This window comes from Apis mellifera, linkage group LG9 (genome assembly GCF_003254395.2).
Source record: "Apis mellifera strain DH4 linkage group LG9, Amel_HAv3.1, whole genome shotgun sequence".
NCBI lineage: Eukaryota > Metazoa > Arthropoda > Insecta > Hymenoptera > Apidae > Apis > Apis mellifera.
In genome coordinates, this window is record NC_037646.1 from 10,793,192 (window position 1) to 10,809,978 (window position 16,787).

At 40.8% G+C, this 16,787-nt stretch overlaps 1 protein-coding gene across 35 annotated transcripts in view; it reads right to left on the reverse strand.

The window, feature by feature from the left end:
- LOC725336 (longitudinals lacking protein, isoforms A/B/D/L) overlaps positions 1 to 16,787 on the reverse strand; it is a 178,591-nt gene that overhangs the window by 108,167 nt on the left and 53,637 nt on the right. Inside the window, exons 7-8 of one of the 35 annotated variants that reach the window (XM_006567541.2) lie at positions 9,320 to 9,440; positions 8,727 to 9,123 (exon numbers count right to left, since the gene is read on the reverse strand). The exons of 28 other annotated variants lie outside the window; for them this stretch is intronic. In XM_006567541.2, coding sequence (XP_006567604.1) covers positions 8,916 to 9,123; positions 9,320 to 9,440 — 329 coding nt within the window. In that variant the 3' untranslated portion in view covers positions 8,727 to 8,915. Of the gene's footprint in view, positions 1 to 368; positions 1,650 to 6,221; positions 6,729 to 7,462; positions 7,846 to 8,726; positions 9,124 to 9,319; positions 9,441 to 13,669; positions 14,113 to 14,247; positions 15,043 to 16,787 lie in introns of those variants that run through there. 6 more of the 35 variants (XM_006567569.3, XM_006567565.3, XM_006567524.3 and 3 more) reach the window with 6 other exon arrangements.

Consider the following 16,787-nt stretch of genomic DNA (forward strand, 5'->3'; position numbering starts at 1 on the left):
CTTTTTGGAATTTCGATACAATTATTCTTATTATTATTATTATTTTTATTATTATTACAATTTGTAAAATATTTTAGAGAGTGATACACGACGGCGACCATCAAAGTGTTAGGAGCTTGATGCGGACGAGCGACATTTGGCAACGTTGCAGCCTAGCCGCGGCAATTTTGAATTCTCCAATGTCCAGGATCATCTGCGTTGTTAAAAATACGGGAGATTCGCTCGCTCGTCTGCACGTTCGACAAGCGCAACTAATCGCTACCACGATTGGAACAAAGTACGCAACAAAGTACAAGTACAAGAACAAAGAGAAAAATAAAGGTGGACGAGACTCCTGTTTTCGAAACAAGATTTTCCTTTTCTCTTCCTTTTTATAATCAATCTCAATATAGTTCGGCATGCGTTCTCGATCTACGGATTTTGCCTCGTGCTCCATCGGATTCTACACAAATACCACGCATTTCCAAATCCTAATCGTCGTTTCAACGCGTTCAAACACGCGTCTCTCTGTGTACGTGACAAGGAAAAGAAGGATGGCGATCGAACGAGTGTCTGGAATGATTGAAATTAACGTTATCCTCGCAAATTTATACCACTAAATTATATATATATGTGTGTGTATGTATGATGTATGTTTGTTGTGTGTGTATGCACGCGCGCGTATATATATATATATGTATATACATACATAAACGTTTGTTGTCATTTTATTAAGATAAACGATACAAATCGATGTATCATTACTTCGAAATGATTATTCGTCGGCTCACGATACGTACTCGATGAAATATTCTTCCTCCAATTTTTCTCTTTTCTCTCTTTTCCCCTTCTTCTTTCCTTTCTTTCTCGTCCTGCTCTTTCTCTCTTCTTTCTCTTCTCTTCTCTTTCTCTCTCTCTCTTTTCCCTCTCCCTCTCTCTCTCTCTCTTTCTCGTTCTTCATCAACTTTCTCTAACATAAAAATTTTTACATCTGTCTGCGAAAAATATCGAAATATACATATTACACACGTATTACCTCGACGTATAGCCTCTATAATTTCTAAAGCTTTACAAGGGAACATTTTTTTCACTTTTTTGTTTTCACTTCATTCTCGCTTTTTCGTCCAACGAAATCTGCGACGTTCTTCTCTTTCTCTCCGGAGAGATGTTTCTCTTTTCAATTCTCTTCGAATCATCACTGAATTACCAAATGGGAGGAAGGAGAGGAGGAAGAGGGGATTCGAAACGAAGAAGGAAGGAAACGAAAAATTACAACGATCCACGGATTGAATAAATTTTCTAATTCCTATGCACGATCACAGGCATCCCGTCGTGTCTCATCCTGATATGCTTGTAAATGTTGGACGAACACTTGTCCCTCTTGCTGCAATAAGGACACTTGAACCTCGGCTCCTTGCCACAGTCGTACTTCATATGGGTCTTCAACGTTTTCTTGTACGTGTATCCCGCGTTACAGATGGGGCAATGGTAGGACATCTTTCCAGAATTCCAGAACGAGCCGTCTTCGTTCTTGATCGCGGCCCTCCTTCCCCTGTACTCGGCCGTCGCCCCCCTCTGGTGGTGATGGTGGTGGTGGTGGTGGTGGTGGTGGCCGTGGCCGTGGCCGTCCGTGGCGCTCGACTCGTCGTAGGCCGGCAACGGCAACGCCCCTACGAACAAGAAAACAGAGGCGACCGTTAGAGCGTTAGGGGCGGGGGAGCCGAACGTGGTCGAACGAACGAACGAACGAACGAACGAAAACGGTACGGATGGGACAGAGATAGAGCGATCGTGGCGATTCGAGCGACGAATCCGAAAACGAAGGAGGAATCCTGTGTGTGTGTCGTGTCGGGACGACAACGCCTCTCTATAAGAGAAAAAAAACCCCTCCTCCTCTCCTGCCACTCCTTGCAATTTTCGCGCGATGAAACGTAGGGAGGGGTGAACAGATAGAAGGGGGAGGAGAGAAGAACAGCGATGATCCTCACGAGGACAAGGAAGATCTGTCTATTTTTAACATCTCGTATACACGCGCGCATACACACGTACGTACATACACAAGTCACACGAGTGTCAGTTTTCACGCACATTCGACGAAGGAACACGGGCACGCGAGCTACAATTGTATATATATATATATATATGTAATCGCAATATTGTACAATATTACGTCACGTAAGAGTCTCTTCTCTTTTCTCTTCTTATTTTTTTTTGTTTTGTTTTGTTTTCCTTCTTGGGATGGACGCGTGCCACGAACACGAGTTTAATAGAGTTTGTACGCTTGTATCCTGCTACCCTGGTGATACGTTCTGATATGCCTGTAGGTGTTGGACGATTTTCTGTCCCGTTTGCCGCAGTAAGGGCATTGGAACCGGGGCTCCTTCCCGCACTCGTATCTGAAATGGGTCAGCATGTTCGCCTTCTTGCTGAACGAGCTGCAACACCTCGGGCAAAAGTATCTCTGAACTTGATCCGGCTGATTCGACCACGTCGACTGCCTCGACGGCTCCTTCGCGTATCCTGCAAAAGACAAGCAGATCACAGGCCGGGTAAGTAAACGCTTGCCTACCCGCTGCTCGGAGAGTTTTCGAGGTTTTGCACAACACAGAGAGAGAGATTTTTCACACTTTCGACACTTTTCTTTTTTTTTTTTTTTTCTTTTTCCCCTCTCTTTACGATTCTACGATTTCTTTTTTTTTTTTTCTCCTCCTCTCCTTTCGAGAGGAGGCCACTCTCGGAACGAACACGTCCCTTTGATCAAATTGTCGGCGAAATAAACGATGAGCACGAATTTATATTGAGAAAAATGATTAGAAAAGGAGAGAAAGGGGAGAAAAAAAGGAAGAAGGAACACAATTACAAAGTTTCTCGTTGTTGTTAATCGTCGACCGATTCTTTGGCAATATAAAGAAGAAAAGAAAAGAAAAGAAAAAGGAAATGGAAAAGGAAAAAAAATCTCACGAAGAAGAAACACGGAAGGAGAAGAGTCGAAGCGAACAAAGTCCAGAGAAGGATAATCGGTCTATCCTTAACGTATCCATCGTCGTTCTCCTATCCCTCCTCTCTTCCTCTCTTCTTTCAACGCACGAGCAATGAACCGATGCGGTTTAAACAGTGGCAACTCTTTGTGGATCCTTCTCACTTGTAGACGTTCGAGCTATACTTCGACCGGTAATCGCACATTACGTACACCGGAAATGTGTCTCGTTCAGGTTGCAATGGGAGTGGCGCATCATACGGTGTTTGGACAAGAAAGTGTGCGTGCAACGAGGACACTTGAAGCAACCGTGATGATTCACCGGCTGTACACCTGCAACCACGGATTACACATAAACAACAAGTTTCGAAACTTTGCGCCACGATCAAACGGGTGATCGTTGATTCGAATTCGTTCGAAGATTGATCGAAGAAGAAAAAAAAATAAATAAAATAAAAAAAATTCTCGTTTCTCGTGAACGGACGTTGGACGCTTGTCGCGAAATTTCGTACACAAACCGTCCATCAACGAGGAATAAAGACGAGAATTTTTGTCATTCTGAGAGATTCAAATGGCTGGATCCATTTTTTTTTTTTTTTCACGAACACGATTCTCGATTCAATTAGAGATGAGAATCCTCAACGTAGCGTCCATTGTTATTTTTTGAACAAGTGATTTTTTTGAATTCGTTTTTTGGTTAAGAAATTCTTCTTATTTCCAATCGTATCGAGAAGGAAATTACGGACGAAAGATGTGTTAGAAGTAAGAATGGAAAAGTGTTTGAAAAATTGTTCGAAGAAAGAAGAAAAAAATGCGAATGGAAAAAAAAAAGAACATACTTAGAACGCATGAAAAACGACAATTCTTGTCTTTGTGCATGTTTTTTTTTTCTCTCTTTTCTCTCTCTCTCTCATACTCTCCTCTAACACACACTCACTCTCTCTCTTTCTCTCTCTTGATCTCTTTTTCCTCAATTATCCCTGATTAAAATCATACTTCATCATTCGCACAATTCCTGTGACACGTAAAAATTCCCTCCCCCTCTTTCTTTCTCTTTCTCTCTTCCAGACACACACACATACTCTCCCTCTCTTTCAATATATTTCACTCTCGCGAAAATCAAATACAATAACTGCACAACTGTCACAGGATTATACAACGACGGTACATTCGTAAAGACATTATTGGCAAGTATGAGAATGATAATGATAATGATAATAATAATAATAATAATCATAATCATAATAATCATAATCATAATAATAATAAGTAATAATAACAATAACATTAGCAACAACATCGCAAGCATACAACGAATCGTTATCGATTATTATTTACTCTCCCGCTTAACCTCGAAATAATCCCCCGACGAATACAGCCGAAGTGACAAAACAACTCGCCCGAACGCCGATTCTTTTATCGTCAAACTCTCGATACATTCTCCTCGATCTACAATTTCCACTCTCTCTCACTCTCTCTCTCTCTCTGTCTCTCGTTCGAATTGTTCCTCCCTTCGTTGAAAAGGGAGGAGAAAAGTGCGAAGCGAACGTACCGCGTCCTTGAGTGAACCTTGAGTGTCGGTCCTTGTCGCTCGTGGCGGTGAGAGAGAGAAAAAACGCGAAGAATTGGTTGGCGCGGGGCGGGCGAACGAACGGCGGGGACGAAGCGTATACATTATATCGAGGATTATTATTATTATTCCTTTCCCCCTCTCTCTTTTTTTTGTTTTCTCAGTAAAGCTTGACGAACCTTAGCTCCATGTTCCGGTGTTTGGCTCTAATGTGCCTGTACACGGCCTGGGTATACTTGCTGCGCATATCGCAATGGGGACACTTGAAACGGGGCAGATCGACGCACTCGAGCCTGTAGTGGCGGCTCATTCCGCCCGAAGTGTGAAAGGTGCGGGCGCACCTCGGGCACGGGAATCCCCGCCGGTTAAGGGACGTCTGTAGCCTGAGCATGTGGCGAGAATTTCGCACGACACCGTGGTACTTTCCCAGGACAATTGGCCTGAAGTCTGTAAGCAGAAAAAGAGACGAGGATGGGCCGTTAGAGAGAAGTTGGAAGCCGAGCGGTGTCTATCACCTTTCGCGACTATCGATAGATAGAGTCGGCACGGGTGACCACCCAGACGGAGAACTAAAGGTAAAAGCGAGACGAGATCTATCTTTTTTTTTTTTCTTTCTTTTCCTTCTTTTTTTTTTTTTTATTGGTCTTTGTTTTGTTTCGTTAGGTTTAGTCCACTTTTCCTCGTTTCAAACGATATCGATTTCTAACGCTCTCTCCTCCTTTTTTTTTTTTTTTTTTTTTAGAGAGATTCGTTTCATAGGATCTGTGTACAAAAATATCGGATACAGATTTATTTATAAATGTATGTCGATATGTTGATAAACGAGCATCGACAGTTTTGTTTCTCTCTTCAAAAATGTTCCACGAATACATATTGTACGCGCACAATGTAACTCTAATTCAACTTATTGCTTTGTATAGCGTTGGATCGATATTAATGATATTTCTATTTATATTACAGAGAAACGGGGCGATATCGATCGAAACTGAAAAAAAAAGTCGCTAAACCGAGGATTCACATTAATCTTTTCCTTTTCGAGGGAGGATCGAAACAGCAACACGTTGCGTTCGTTCGCGAACGTATCGCTTCGAAAGGAGAGACAAGTTTGGTTGCGTAGTTCGCTAGGTACCTAGAGTTTATTTACACGAATACATAGACTCCATCGTTTGGAGACGCGCGAGCCATCTAGCGGAGCCACCTCGCAATCCAGGTTCGAATCTTCGTCTCGTTTCACGTGAAATGTATCATATACGTAGCAACGTCCAACTTTTTATTTTATACGTTGAACAAGCATCGACGCAATCCTCTGTGCAAACTTCTATAAACTATATACATATATTCGACACAGAAGATTCGTCGTAACCTCGAAATCGATATATAATATATATATATTTGCTTCGTTTTTCGAAACAAGCGTAACCCGATACAATGCCGACCGCTCGTTATCCAAATCTCGTGGAAAATCCAGCAGACAAATTTCTCGCTCGACACCGACCACTGTATCTGAAATGAAACAGACGGAAATGGCGGTTAATCGAACGAACGAACCTTACGTCCTTACCCCTCGTGTCTCATTACCTTCCTGAAAAAAAAAAAAGAACCACTCCGATCGACCGGCTGAAAATTCGAAGAGGTGAAGAGGAGAGGATTTATCGTTAAAAAAAAGTGAACGATTGAGACGAGAAAACGATTCGCTTCATCTTCTTTGTAAATTTTATTCGCTCGAAAACGACAATTTTCGGGGGGTGAACAATTGTGCGTCGTTTATACGTTCGATCGATCGATCGAACGATACGTATCCTCGATCGCCGTGGAGGCGAGAGAAAAGGGGAGAGAAGGGGGGAGCGCGAGAGGATCAATAGAGTTTGACGAGGGTGACGAGCTCCTTCGGATGCATACACCTGATATGCTGATAAACATTGGACGTCTTCTTGCTGCACAGGGTGCAGTAGGGACACTTGTATCTCGGCGCCTTGCCGCACTCGTATCTGAAATGGCCCAGCATGGTGTCCCGCCTCCCGTATCCGTTGTTACAGTTTGGACAGTGAAATTTCCCGGTGAACGAGTTGTACAGCATGTCCCTTCTTCTCGCGTACTTCCTCGAGTGAGCGACAAGGGGGGGGTGGTGGTGGTGGTGGCGGTGGTGGTGGTAGTGGTGTTGGTCGTCGTCGTCGTTGTTGTCGTCGGCGTCGAGTCGGTCACCTACAAAACATCGTATCACGGTCAGGATCACGGTCGAGGGCGACCATTTTCTCTCAAACGTCGACTCAGAGGTCGGAAGATCGATTTTGGAGAAGATCGAAAACAAAACACGAGGAAAGAAAAAACACAGGGGAAGTTCATGCAAAAGAGTGGGAAGACGTTAGCAGAATGAGAAGAGAAAAAAATAGAGAGAAAGGAGAAGAAAACAGAGGGAGGAGAGTACATCGACCAAATGTGCAATATCGATACAAAAACCGATGTTCGTGGAGAAAAAGATGTATATATATATATATATAGATCGTCGAAACACGTGTGTATGTATTCTTCTTGTTTTTTTCAAACAATAAAGATTCTTTATTCTCTGACAACAAATTCTTTCTAACAGGTTCGGGCCGGGTTTCACGCACGATCGAAATTGGCTCGGATATCTCCATTTTTCCCGCGCCCATTCAACTACTTTTCTATCTTTTACGCTTCTGTGAACAAAACCAATCTGCCCAATCCAGTCGCAAAAATCTTTATTAAAAATTTCCGAAAAATTCTTTCGGAGAACGAGGAACAATTTCATTTTCAAGAATAATAAAGATTCGGTGAAACGAATCTTCGAGAAAAGGGACGAGAATATATGTTCGAGAATGTCTGAAAAATTTTTCAGAATTGGTTTCATTTCCTCAATAGAAGGAAAGAGAAAGAGAGGGAGAGGGAAAGGGAATTTTAAATATTAATTTTCCAAATTTTCTTGGAAGGAAGATTGTTGCGACCAAATTGCGGAGAAATTTATTATCGGTGTGGAAAGATAAGATAACAATGTCGTCGCGTTGCGAAGATGACAGACCGTGGTTGTCTCAGAACAACGTGTTGCAGATGACCGGCTTGGACGGGTGCTTGTGCCTTATGTGATCCTGGATGTTGAACTTTTTCTTGCTCAACTTGCCGCAATAAGGGCACTCGAAACGTGGCGGTTTCCCGCAATCGTACTTGAAGTGGGCCGTCACCGCGCTCTTGGTCGTGTAACTCTTTCGACAACGTGGACAAGGGAATCGGGTTTTACCCTTTCTCGAGCTTCGCTCCGTGTACTTGTCCTCGACCCAAGGTAGCGGCAACATTTGAAGAAACGCTGGAAACAGAAAAAACGGGGGAGAAACGATTAGATCGAATCGATCGAGTGATTAAACTCTCGGGTTAATGAAGCTTCCTCGATTCGAAATCTCATACTTCGCCGCACTTCTCTTTTCTTTCTCGTTTCGTCTCTTTTCGTTTCGTTTCGTTTTTCTTTTCTTTTCTTTTCCACGCTTTATTTTCTCATCGTCTCATTCTCTTCGTGCGTTAAAAAAACTTATCTTTCTCCGCTCACGTTCTCTTTCTTGCTCGCTTCACGCTTTACGTTAAAGCGAGATGGCAGGAAAACAACTTTAACTTCGCGTTGCGGTTAAGAGGAGGAGGAGGAGCAGGAGGAGGAGGAGTCAGAAAAAGTGTAAATAACGCGGGATGGAGCTAAAGTGAGTGAGCGAGACGCGAGATTTTGTACGTGAAGAGGGGAAAGAGAAGAACTCGATAATAATTGTGCTTTTGCAGGCTCACACACACATACACGCGGGCGAAACACGATTTCTCTCGCCTTTATTATATATATATACATATATATGTGTGTATATATATATGTATATATATAGTTATTATAGACAAACAAGTAAAGCGGTTTCTTTGGCAGGCATCTCTCAAGCTGTAGTATGTATGGTACGTGGAACAAAAATTTGATTGGCTCGAGGAATGCTAGGAGGGGATGGGGAGGGAGGGAACGACGATCCCTCTCGTCCCCTCCCCACTCTTCTTCGACATCTTCGATTCCACCGAAGTTTCTTTCTCGAACCTGTAAAATCAACCGTGTGTTAATCAACAAGCTCGGATCCGGATTTCGACGAGGAATAAGATGAAAGAAGATACGTGATATGGTGATGGTGGTTGGGCAAAAGTCAGAACAAACTCGTTGTACATATATATATTTTCTTTTCTTTTCTTTTCTTTTTTTTTTTCTCTTCAAATATATCACACGCTTTATTGTGTTCCTTTCTTTTCTCTTATCTTATCCGCAATTGTCCAATCGGTCAACGGAAACAACAAAGAAGAAGAAGAAGAAGAAGAGATACAGAGAGAGATACAGAGAGAAAGAAAGAAATAAGAATGGTTTCACAGCTGATCGTAATGAAGCACCACGATCTCGAGCTTCGATCCTGGATGTTTGATACGTATGTGCTTGTAAACGTTGTTGGACTGCTTGCTCCTCATCCCGCAATAAGGGCATTGAAATCTCGGCGGGCTTCCACACTCGAACTTACAATGGCGCAACATGTGGTGCAAGTGCCGGTAGCTCCTCGCGCATTTTGGACAAGTATACCTGATTCATCATCATCATCGTATTATTCGCGAAATGCTCGTCGGGAAAGATTCGAGGGGGGGGTCTTTGAGATTTTGTGCGCGGCACGGGTGGAGTGGAGGGGAGGGGAGGGAGGGTGAGAGATCGACGAACATTCACCGGTGGGATTTTCGAAACTGGGCGGAGAGATGGGGGGAGGGGGGGAAGGGAAACTGACCTATCGTTATCGTTGCTCCCCTGCTTGCTCCCTAGACGACGATAACATTGTTGACGTTCCAATTGCCGGCACTGATCCGCGCGATAATGGAAGCTCGACGACAGCGGATAATAAATCGTGCCTGAAACCACAAATTGAGAGAGTATCGTGATGAAATTTGTTATTTCCTTTTTTGTTTAATTTTTTTTTTTTTAAGGGAAGGAAGTAGAGGAAGATAGAGGATTGGAAGAGATTCAAAAACAGAAGATAATTGTTAATGGATGTTTTAGTTACGCGGATTTAAAATCGAGAGTTGGAGAGTTGCGTTTCCGAGATTCGAAAAAATTCGTTTCGATTTCTCGAACAAACGTACGTTTTTTTTATTGTGTACACAACATTTTCTTGATTCGATGATGGTAATTACAAATTCTTCGATGACGGTGTTTAAGAAAAAAAGTGGGGGAGGAAGGGAGGGAGGGAGAGGAAAAAGACGAAGAAAATAAAAATTTTTTTTTTTAGTTCGGTTACAGACTTCGTTCAGATGTATTTCTTTCTTCGTCTTATCGTTCAATAGTGAAATTATATATCGTCTAGTCGTTCCCTTTAAATTTATTTCGAAATTTATATACTTTTTTTTTTTTTTTTACTGTTGTTATTAATCTTTCGTTATGGAATCTGAGAGAACGACCGCGTCAAATGGACGCTTCGTCGAAAAAACTTCGTTTGAAGTTAAATCACGAGAGATAATTTCAATTTCGAAATCATTTATTTCTTCTTCTTTCGCGTAAAAAATATACGCGTTCATCGGTGGAAATAGGTCTCGAGAAATGGTTAAGGATCTGCCTATCTTCACTTTAGACAATCTTTCGTTGACAATTCTGATGCTACACACTGCTATAACAATATGATTTGAATTAGAAAACACGTGACAAATATCACAAACAAAAATAGAAAATAGGCAGATTTCTTCCCATTGAAAATGGGACCAATCAGATCCCGAGACTTCTTTCCATCGCCAGTGAACGGTATATAATGTTTCGTAAAAAAAAGAAGAAAAAAAAACAATAAATAAATAAATAAATAAATCGCACAAACAAACAAGGAGGATACGACAAATCAAAACTGCATAGGTTTAACCAGAGAGATATTACTCGTGGAACGATATTATAAAAAAAAAAAAAAAAAAGACGACGATATCCGCTAAAACGAAGAAAAAGGGAGGAGAAGAAAAAAAAAAGAAAAAGAAAAGAAAAGATTACAAACACGTTACATGATCACGATGAAATATTTCGTCGAACGCAACGAGCACAAGAAAACGATCGAATCGGTTTCTTCAATTCTTCCTCGCGTAAAACTTTCTATTCGTGGCGACGTCAACGAGAAACACGAGCATTCCACGATGCTTCGTCCTAATGTGCCTGTACACGTTCGAGATCTCTTTCGAGCGCATCTCGCAGTAGGGACACTTAAACCTCGGTCCTTGGCCACACCCGTACCTCACGTGCCTTCGAAGATTCGTCACCCTTGTGAACCCGCTGGGGCAATTGGGGCAGCAGAATTTCTTCGACTCGTTCGAGCGATGGCTCGATGACTCGTGGTAACCGCCTCGGTCAACTGAAACAGAAAACGCAGCAAGATACTCGCGCACAATCTATCAGCCAGATGCCAATCTATCGTCGTAGGATAAAAAAAAAAAAAAAAAGAAAAAAAAAATGATCGACGACGGCATTTTTTTTTTTTCTCAATTACGTGCAACAATTTGTACGAGATATAATTCGGTACAATTCGAATAGACACGAGAACACGAAGAACGTTGAAAAAAAAACTGAAAAATAAAATCTTGTAAAATTTTTTTCGCGTCAATACGCACACTTTCTTTTTTTTTTTTCATTTTTTCACTTGCCGTATATATATATATAAATATACGTAAATACATGTTGAATGACAATGTTCCGCCTGGAACATCGATCGGAATGGAAACTGACACTGACGAAGAAAACTGCGAGAAAAGCATAATGGATAGAATAAAACGGTTATAAATACACGGTTGAGAGGTGAACATTCAGTTTTATTTGATCCAACTTGCTCACTCGCGTACAACCAGTCTCGTCATATACATCCAAGCATCGTATGGATGCATCGTATATATATATTTACATTTATCGATAAGAAAACAGTATGGAACCGATCGTCTCATTGGCTACTCGAAATCGAAATGGCTTCCTTTCCTTTGAAACAAGAGAAACATTTTAAATATCGATCTTAAAATTAATATCACGTATTATCTATTCGAGACTTTAATTTAAACTTTTGACTAAATTTCGACTCGATGTGACGCGATGAATAAATAACAAATATCGAAGAAGAAGAAAGAGATCTAGTTAGATTTCGTTTCTCATCTCGATTACCTACAAAACAAAAGAGAGGGCGCTCCGATTCCTCGTCTTTCTTCAGTTCCAACATGGCCGCGTACGCCGAGAACGCGAAACGAAGTGCGCGAGAAAAAGTATTCGATACCGGGTAAACAGTGTCGGCTCATTGGTTCATCATTTGGAAGTTCAACGAGTTAGGTGGCGAGCCGTGAATGTCGATAACGTAAACTTTCGAATTCACGTGTTTCCTTCTGATATGCGTGTAAATGTCGGACGTCTTTTTACTTCTGTGCTGGCAGTAAGGGCACAGAAATCGTGGCTCTTGTCTGCACTCGTATTTCAAATGACGGGTAAGACTCGCTTTCTGGCCGAAGCTACTCGTGCAATTCGGGCACGGGAACCTTGTCTTTGCCTTGGTAAACGGCTGTTCGATTTGAACGAAACAGAAGCCGGCAGAACCTAGAAGGAGAAAAATCGGTCGTTAAGATCAACAACAATCCCATTTCTTTTCGAGCCGGGAAAAAATCGAGGTGAAAAAAGATATAAATATCTAACAACGAAGAACGATTTCTTATCTCTATATGATTTCTCTCTTTTTTTTTTTTTATAACGAGTGATCGAGGACAATTTGAAAATTAATAATACCTTTTAATCATTTTTTTCGAAAAAAAAAAATCACTTTCTTCCGCTCGAACAAACATCAACTTTCTTCTCGCCTCGAGTATAACTTTTTCGAATAACCGAAAGAAAACTGTCTTTTCCTCAAACAAAAGAAAAAAAAAAAAAAAGAAAAAGAAAACGAAACTTGTAATTCGAAAACTTTGAAAACTCGTTGTTAGTACGTTGTTTACATAATAATCAACACAGAGATCCTAAAGCCAGGAGACACAGAAGGAAAAAAAAAAAGGCTTGCATGCGAAACGTCGACAAGGATCAAACCTTCCTCTTCCACGGCCGATAACTTTACATTTCCCTCGAATCGAGAGAAAAGAAACAAGAGAGAGACTCCTTGGAAAGAGTGTATCTCCTCTCCTCGAATATTCATCGATTCGTTGCAAATTCGTTCTCACTGAAAAAGTTGCCACGATTGGAACACATCGATCACGTAGACATCCCTGTTCTTGTGCTTCGTCTTGATGTGCTTTCGTATGTCGGTCTTCACCTTGCACTTGTACTCGCAATAAGGGCACTTGAACCGTGGCTGTTGACCGCACTGATATCGCAAATGGCTGGTCAAGTTCCTCTTCCACGCGAACACGCTTCGACAATTGGGATTCGGACAGGCGTACTTGCTCGCTTTCATTAACCAGTTGCCGCGTTGACGATGATCGTCCGCACGCAACGCGGATCCTTTGCCCCCTGAAAAACAACCAATTGCTCGCGATCAAACACGTTCCGGATGGAGGGGGGATGGGAGGAATGGCTGCTGGTCGGAGGTGATAAGCGCGAGAGCGAACAACGTGAACCGATTCCCGTTGATCATCGTTCGATCGGTTTCGAATTGCAGGCGTACCAGTTTCAGGTGTTACGAGGAACCAAACGTGTAAACGTTTGGTAAGAATTTTATTCCAACGTTTTGTCAACATTGCTCGATCAGTTTCATCCGAGGATCCGGTGACAATGTTACACGAGATATGTATGTATCACCGTGTTTTCACTATATACTTGCGTCGTCAAAGAAAAGAAGAAAATATCGTTCTTTAATCGATAATAATTTAGAAAATTTATTGTGCTCGATCGAGGAACGATTCGAAAACAAGATTGGATCAGGAGTAAAAATCATTATCGAGAGTCACTCACTGAGAGAGATTAAAAGTAATATAACGATAATACTTGCTTGAAAAAAATCTTGTTGAGAGTCTTAAATTCTTAATCAAAAATATCGTCTGTAATTTAACCTGTATTCAAAGAAACACAATTAATCATACAATCGTGAAACAAGTAACAATTACAATCGAAAGGTAATACAATCACCAGAACGTAATCACTGCAAATTGTCTTTTACCACTTTGTTTCGAACAATGTTGGTGGTAGAAGGGGAGGGGGAGACATTTGTCGTGAATTTTATTCGAACGAAAATACAAAAATTTTAAATTAAATTGGGAACGCGATCGTTTTAACTTGTCGTGGTGGACGCGAAAAGGTCGACCACGTAAATAGCCAAACCCTGGTGTTTTCTTATTATGTGTTTGTTTACGTCCCCCTTAACCTTGCAACAATACGCGCAATACGGACACTTGAACCGTGGCTGAAGGCCGCACTCGTATCTCAGATGTCTGTTCAAATTCCCTTTCCAATTAAACGATTTGGCGCAATTCGGCGTTGGACACGCGTACACGGCCGTCCTCACTTTCATCCGCCTCCGTTTCGTCGATTTACTGGCCGTGTACTCGGCCGATAACCCACCATCCGCGAACGTCCACCAATTCTCCGTCCCGTTACCTGTAACAAACGAGCAGACGAAATTTTCTCATGGCGATAATATATCCCTCCCATAAATTCTCTCTTTAAATTTTCGCTTACAATCGTCGATATATATACGAGGAAACGCGTGTAATTATTATTATATCTTCGGTATAATTCGTGAGCGTTTAGTTTTTATTCGCATAAGAATCGATCGACGCAAAATGGAAATAATGTAAAAATATGGGTAAAATTGTTCCAGAAGCGCGAAGGATCGTTCGAACGTGTGAATTGGGATACGAGATGACTTTTGAAAGCGTTCCTCTTCTACGAGATTTGTTTGTGAAACCAAATTTCTTCAAAATTCTTTCGACAGTAACTTTACGAAATACATTGTAACTGATCCAATCGTGACATGATTTTTGTCGTTATACAACTGTAGGTAACTTTAACCTAACCTATAAATTCTTACTCTTGTAGAATAGAATGAATTGTTCACACGAATTGAAAATTATTAATTTTAACTATCCTCGCGAGATCCATCGTGCTCTATTCATTCGCGGAAAATTTTCATCGCGACAAAATACTCGATCGATAATATCGGCCTCGAAACAATTCTCGTGGAAGATAAAACTTCGATAAAATCGGACGATCCGTATCCCAATCTGTGAATCGCGTAATGAATCGAGTGTAGAAAAAAATGTGCTAACTAAGTGTCTAAAACGTAAATGCTGCAATTCTTGTGGACTCTCTTGATATGTCTGCATATGTTCGCCTTCCATTTGCCACGGTAGTCGCAGTGTGGACACTTGAATCGCGGCTCTTGGCCGCACTCGTTCCGCAAATGCCTCTTCAACGTGCATTTCCAGACGAACACGCTCGGGCAATTCGGGCACGGGAATTTCTTGTACGAGTTGTCGAATCGTAATCGTTGCTTCTTGTAGGAATGGTTCGTGTAATACAGAAAATCTGAAAGCAGAATGAAAACAATCGGGATGATATATTGTGAACGATTTGCGAACGAGGGACGATTCATTTCCTTTTTCGAGAGTTGAAAATTGAACGTCGATCGACGTCCTCTCGATGATTCTTCGACGATTCGATGGAAGGCTACGCAACACAATGGGATCGAGTTTCTTTTTTTTTTTCACGATACATTTCGATGCATGTTCATAAGACGTACGTATACAAAGTGTGGCACGATTAATCGCCGAGATAATTGTAATAATTTAACGAAAAAAAATTTTTAGAACGTAAGATTATTGGTGTTAAGTGAAGAATTAATTGGTGTAAAAAGAAAAAAATTGTGATATTTTTAAAATAGCAAGGAATTAATTCAGAATCATAATATCGTATATCGTTTCAGTTATTAAATCCTGAAATAATTTTATTACAATTAATTATCGAGATTTATTTTTGTTTTTTTGATGATCAGTTAATGGATAATTCATAAATCAATAAAATTATTTTATGTTTAAAATTATACATGATGTTATAGATTATTCAATTTTAAAAATAGAAAAAAAAATATGCAATGGAAATTTAAAAAAAAGCACAAAATGACTAGGTTTTCATAAAAGTTGTAATCATTTAAAATATAGCGATTGATTCGTGCCACACATAGTGCTTGTATCGTGAATCGAAATTCCGAGCATAGACCCCCGTTCAAAAGTCTTAAGACGTATGTATTTATTTCGAAATAAGAATAATAAATCGTATATTCGTTAAAGACACGAAGGGTTATTCAATTATTTTTCCCAAAAAAGATGCATGCAATTTAAATTTAAATGGTATTCACCAAACGTTAAAATTATCCCTAAGATTTTTAAACAGGAGTACGTAAAAACCATTACTCAGAAGAAATCCTCCAAGGCAAATACAAATCCGATTAGTTACCTTCTATAAACCCAACATAAAACGACATAAAAAGGAAACACAAAAATAATCACACATTCACAAAATTGTCCCAGCGGATTTCTTCTCAGCGAAGCACGTGCAGAGTTAAAATAAAATCCACGGAAAAAAAAAATTCGAAAGAGAAGAGAACTATTCTTCTCTCCTTTCTATCTTATTTTCCTTTCCATAAATTTCTTTCCAACTCTGCACATCGAACATCTTCCATTTATTATCCCATCGTACCCATTTTTCGATTCATGAGAGGTCGAATCTTCGATCGATGTCCTGCAAACGTTTCGTAAATTCTCCAAGGATCACCACAGACGAGAAATCGCACAGCGCCACCAGTTACCATCATGGCGGCCGTGACGTGTTATCTTATACGCATCGTGAGAAAAATTTTTGTTACTTTTCCATTCGATGACGATCTCCACGACGGAAACAAATTTCACTCGCTAATCCCTTCGTCCAAGTGTATCCCACAAACATATATATTCCGACACATGCTTCCTATCGATGAGAATGTCGGTAAAACGATAAAACATAACCTCGAAGATACAACGCGATGACAGAGATGGACAAGCATTTTTATTTCTCGTGACATTTTTCACTTCGGTGTACAGTGAAGGACAAGTGTGTGTCTGTGTGTGTGTGTGTGTGTGTGTTTATTTATTATCCATCCTGAATTAATTTCTACCAATATCGATGCAACGTACGACGCTACCCTCGTGCCTTCTTCGTACGTGCCTGTAAACGTCCGAGGTCCATCTAGAACGAAAGTCGCAAGACGGACATTTGAAACGTGGATTTTGCAGGCA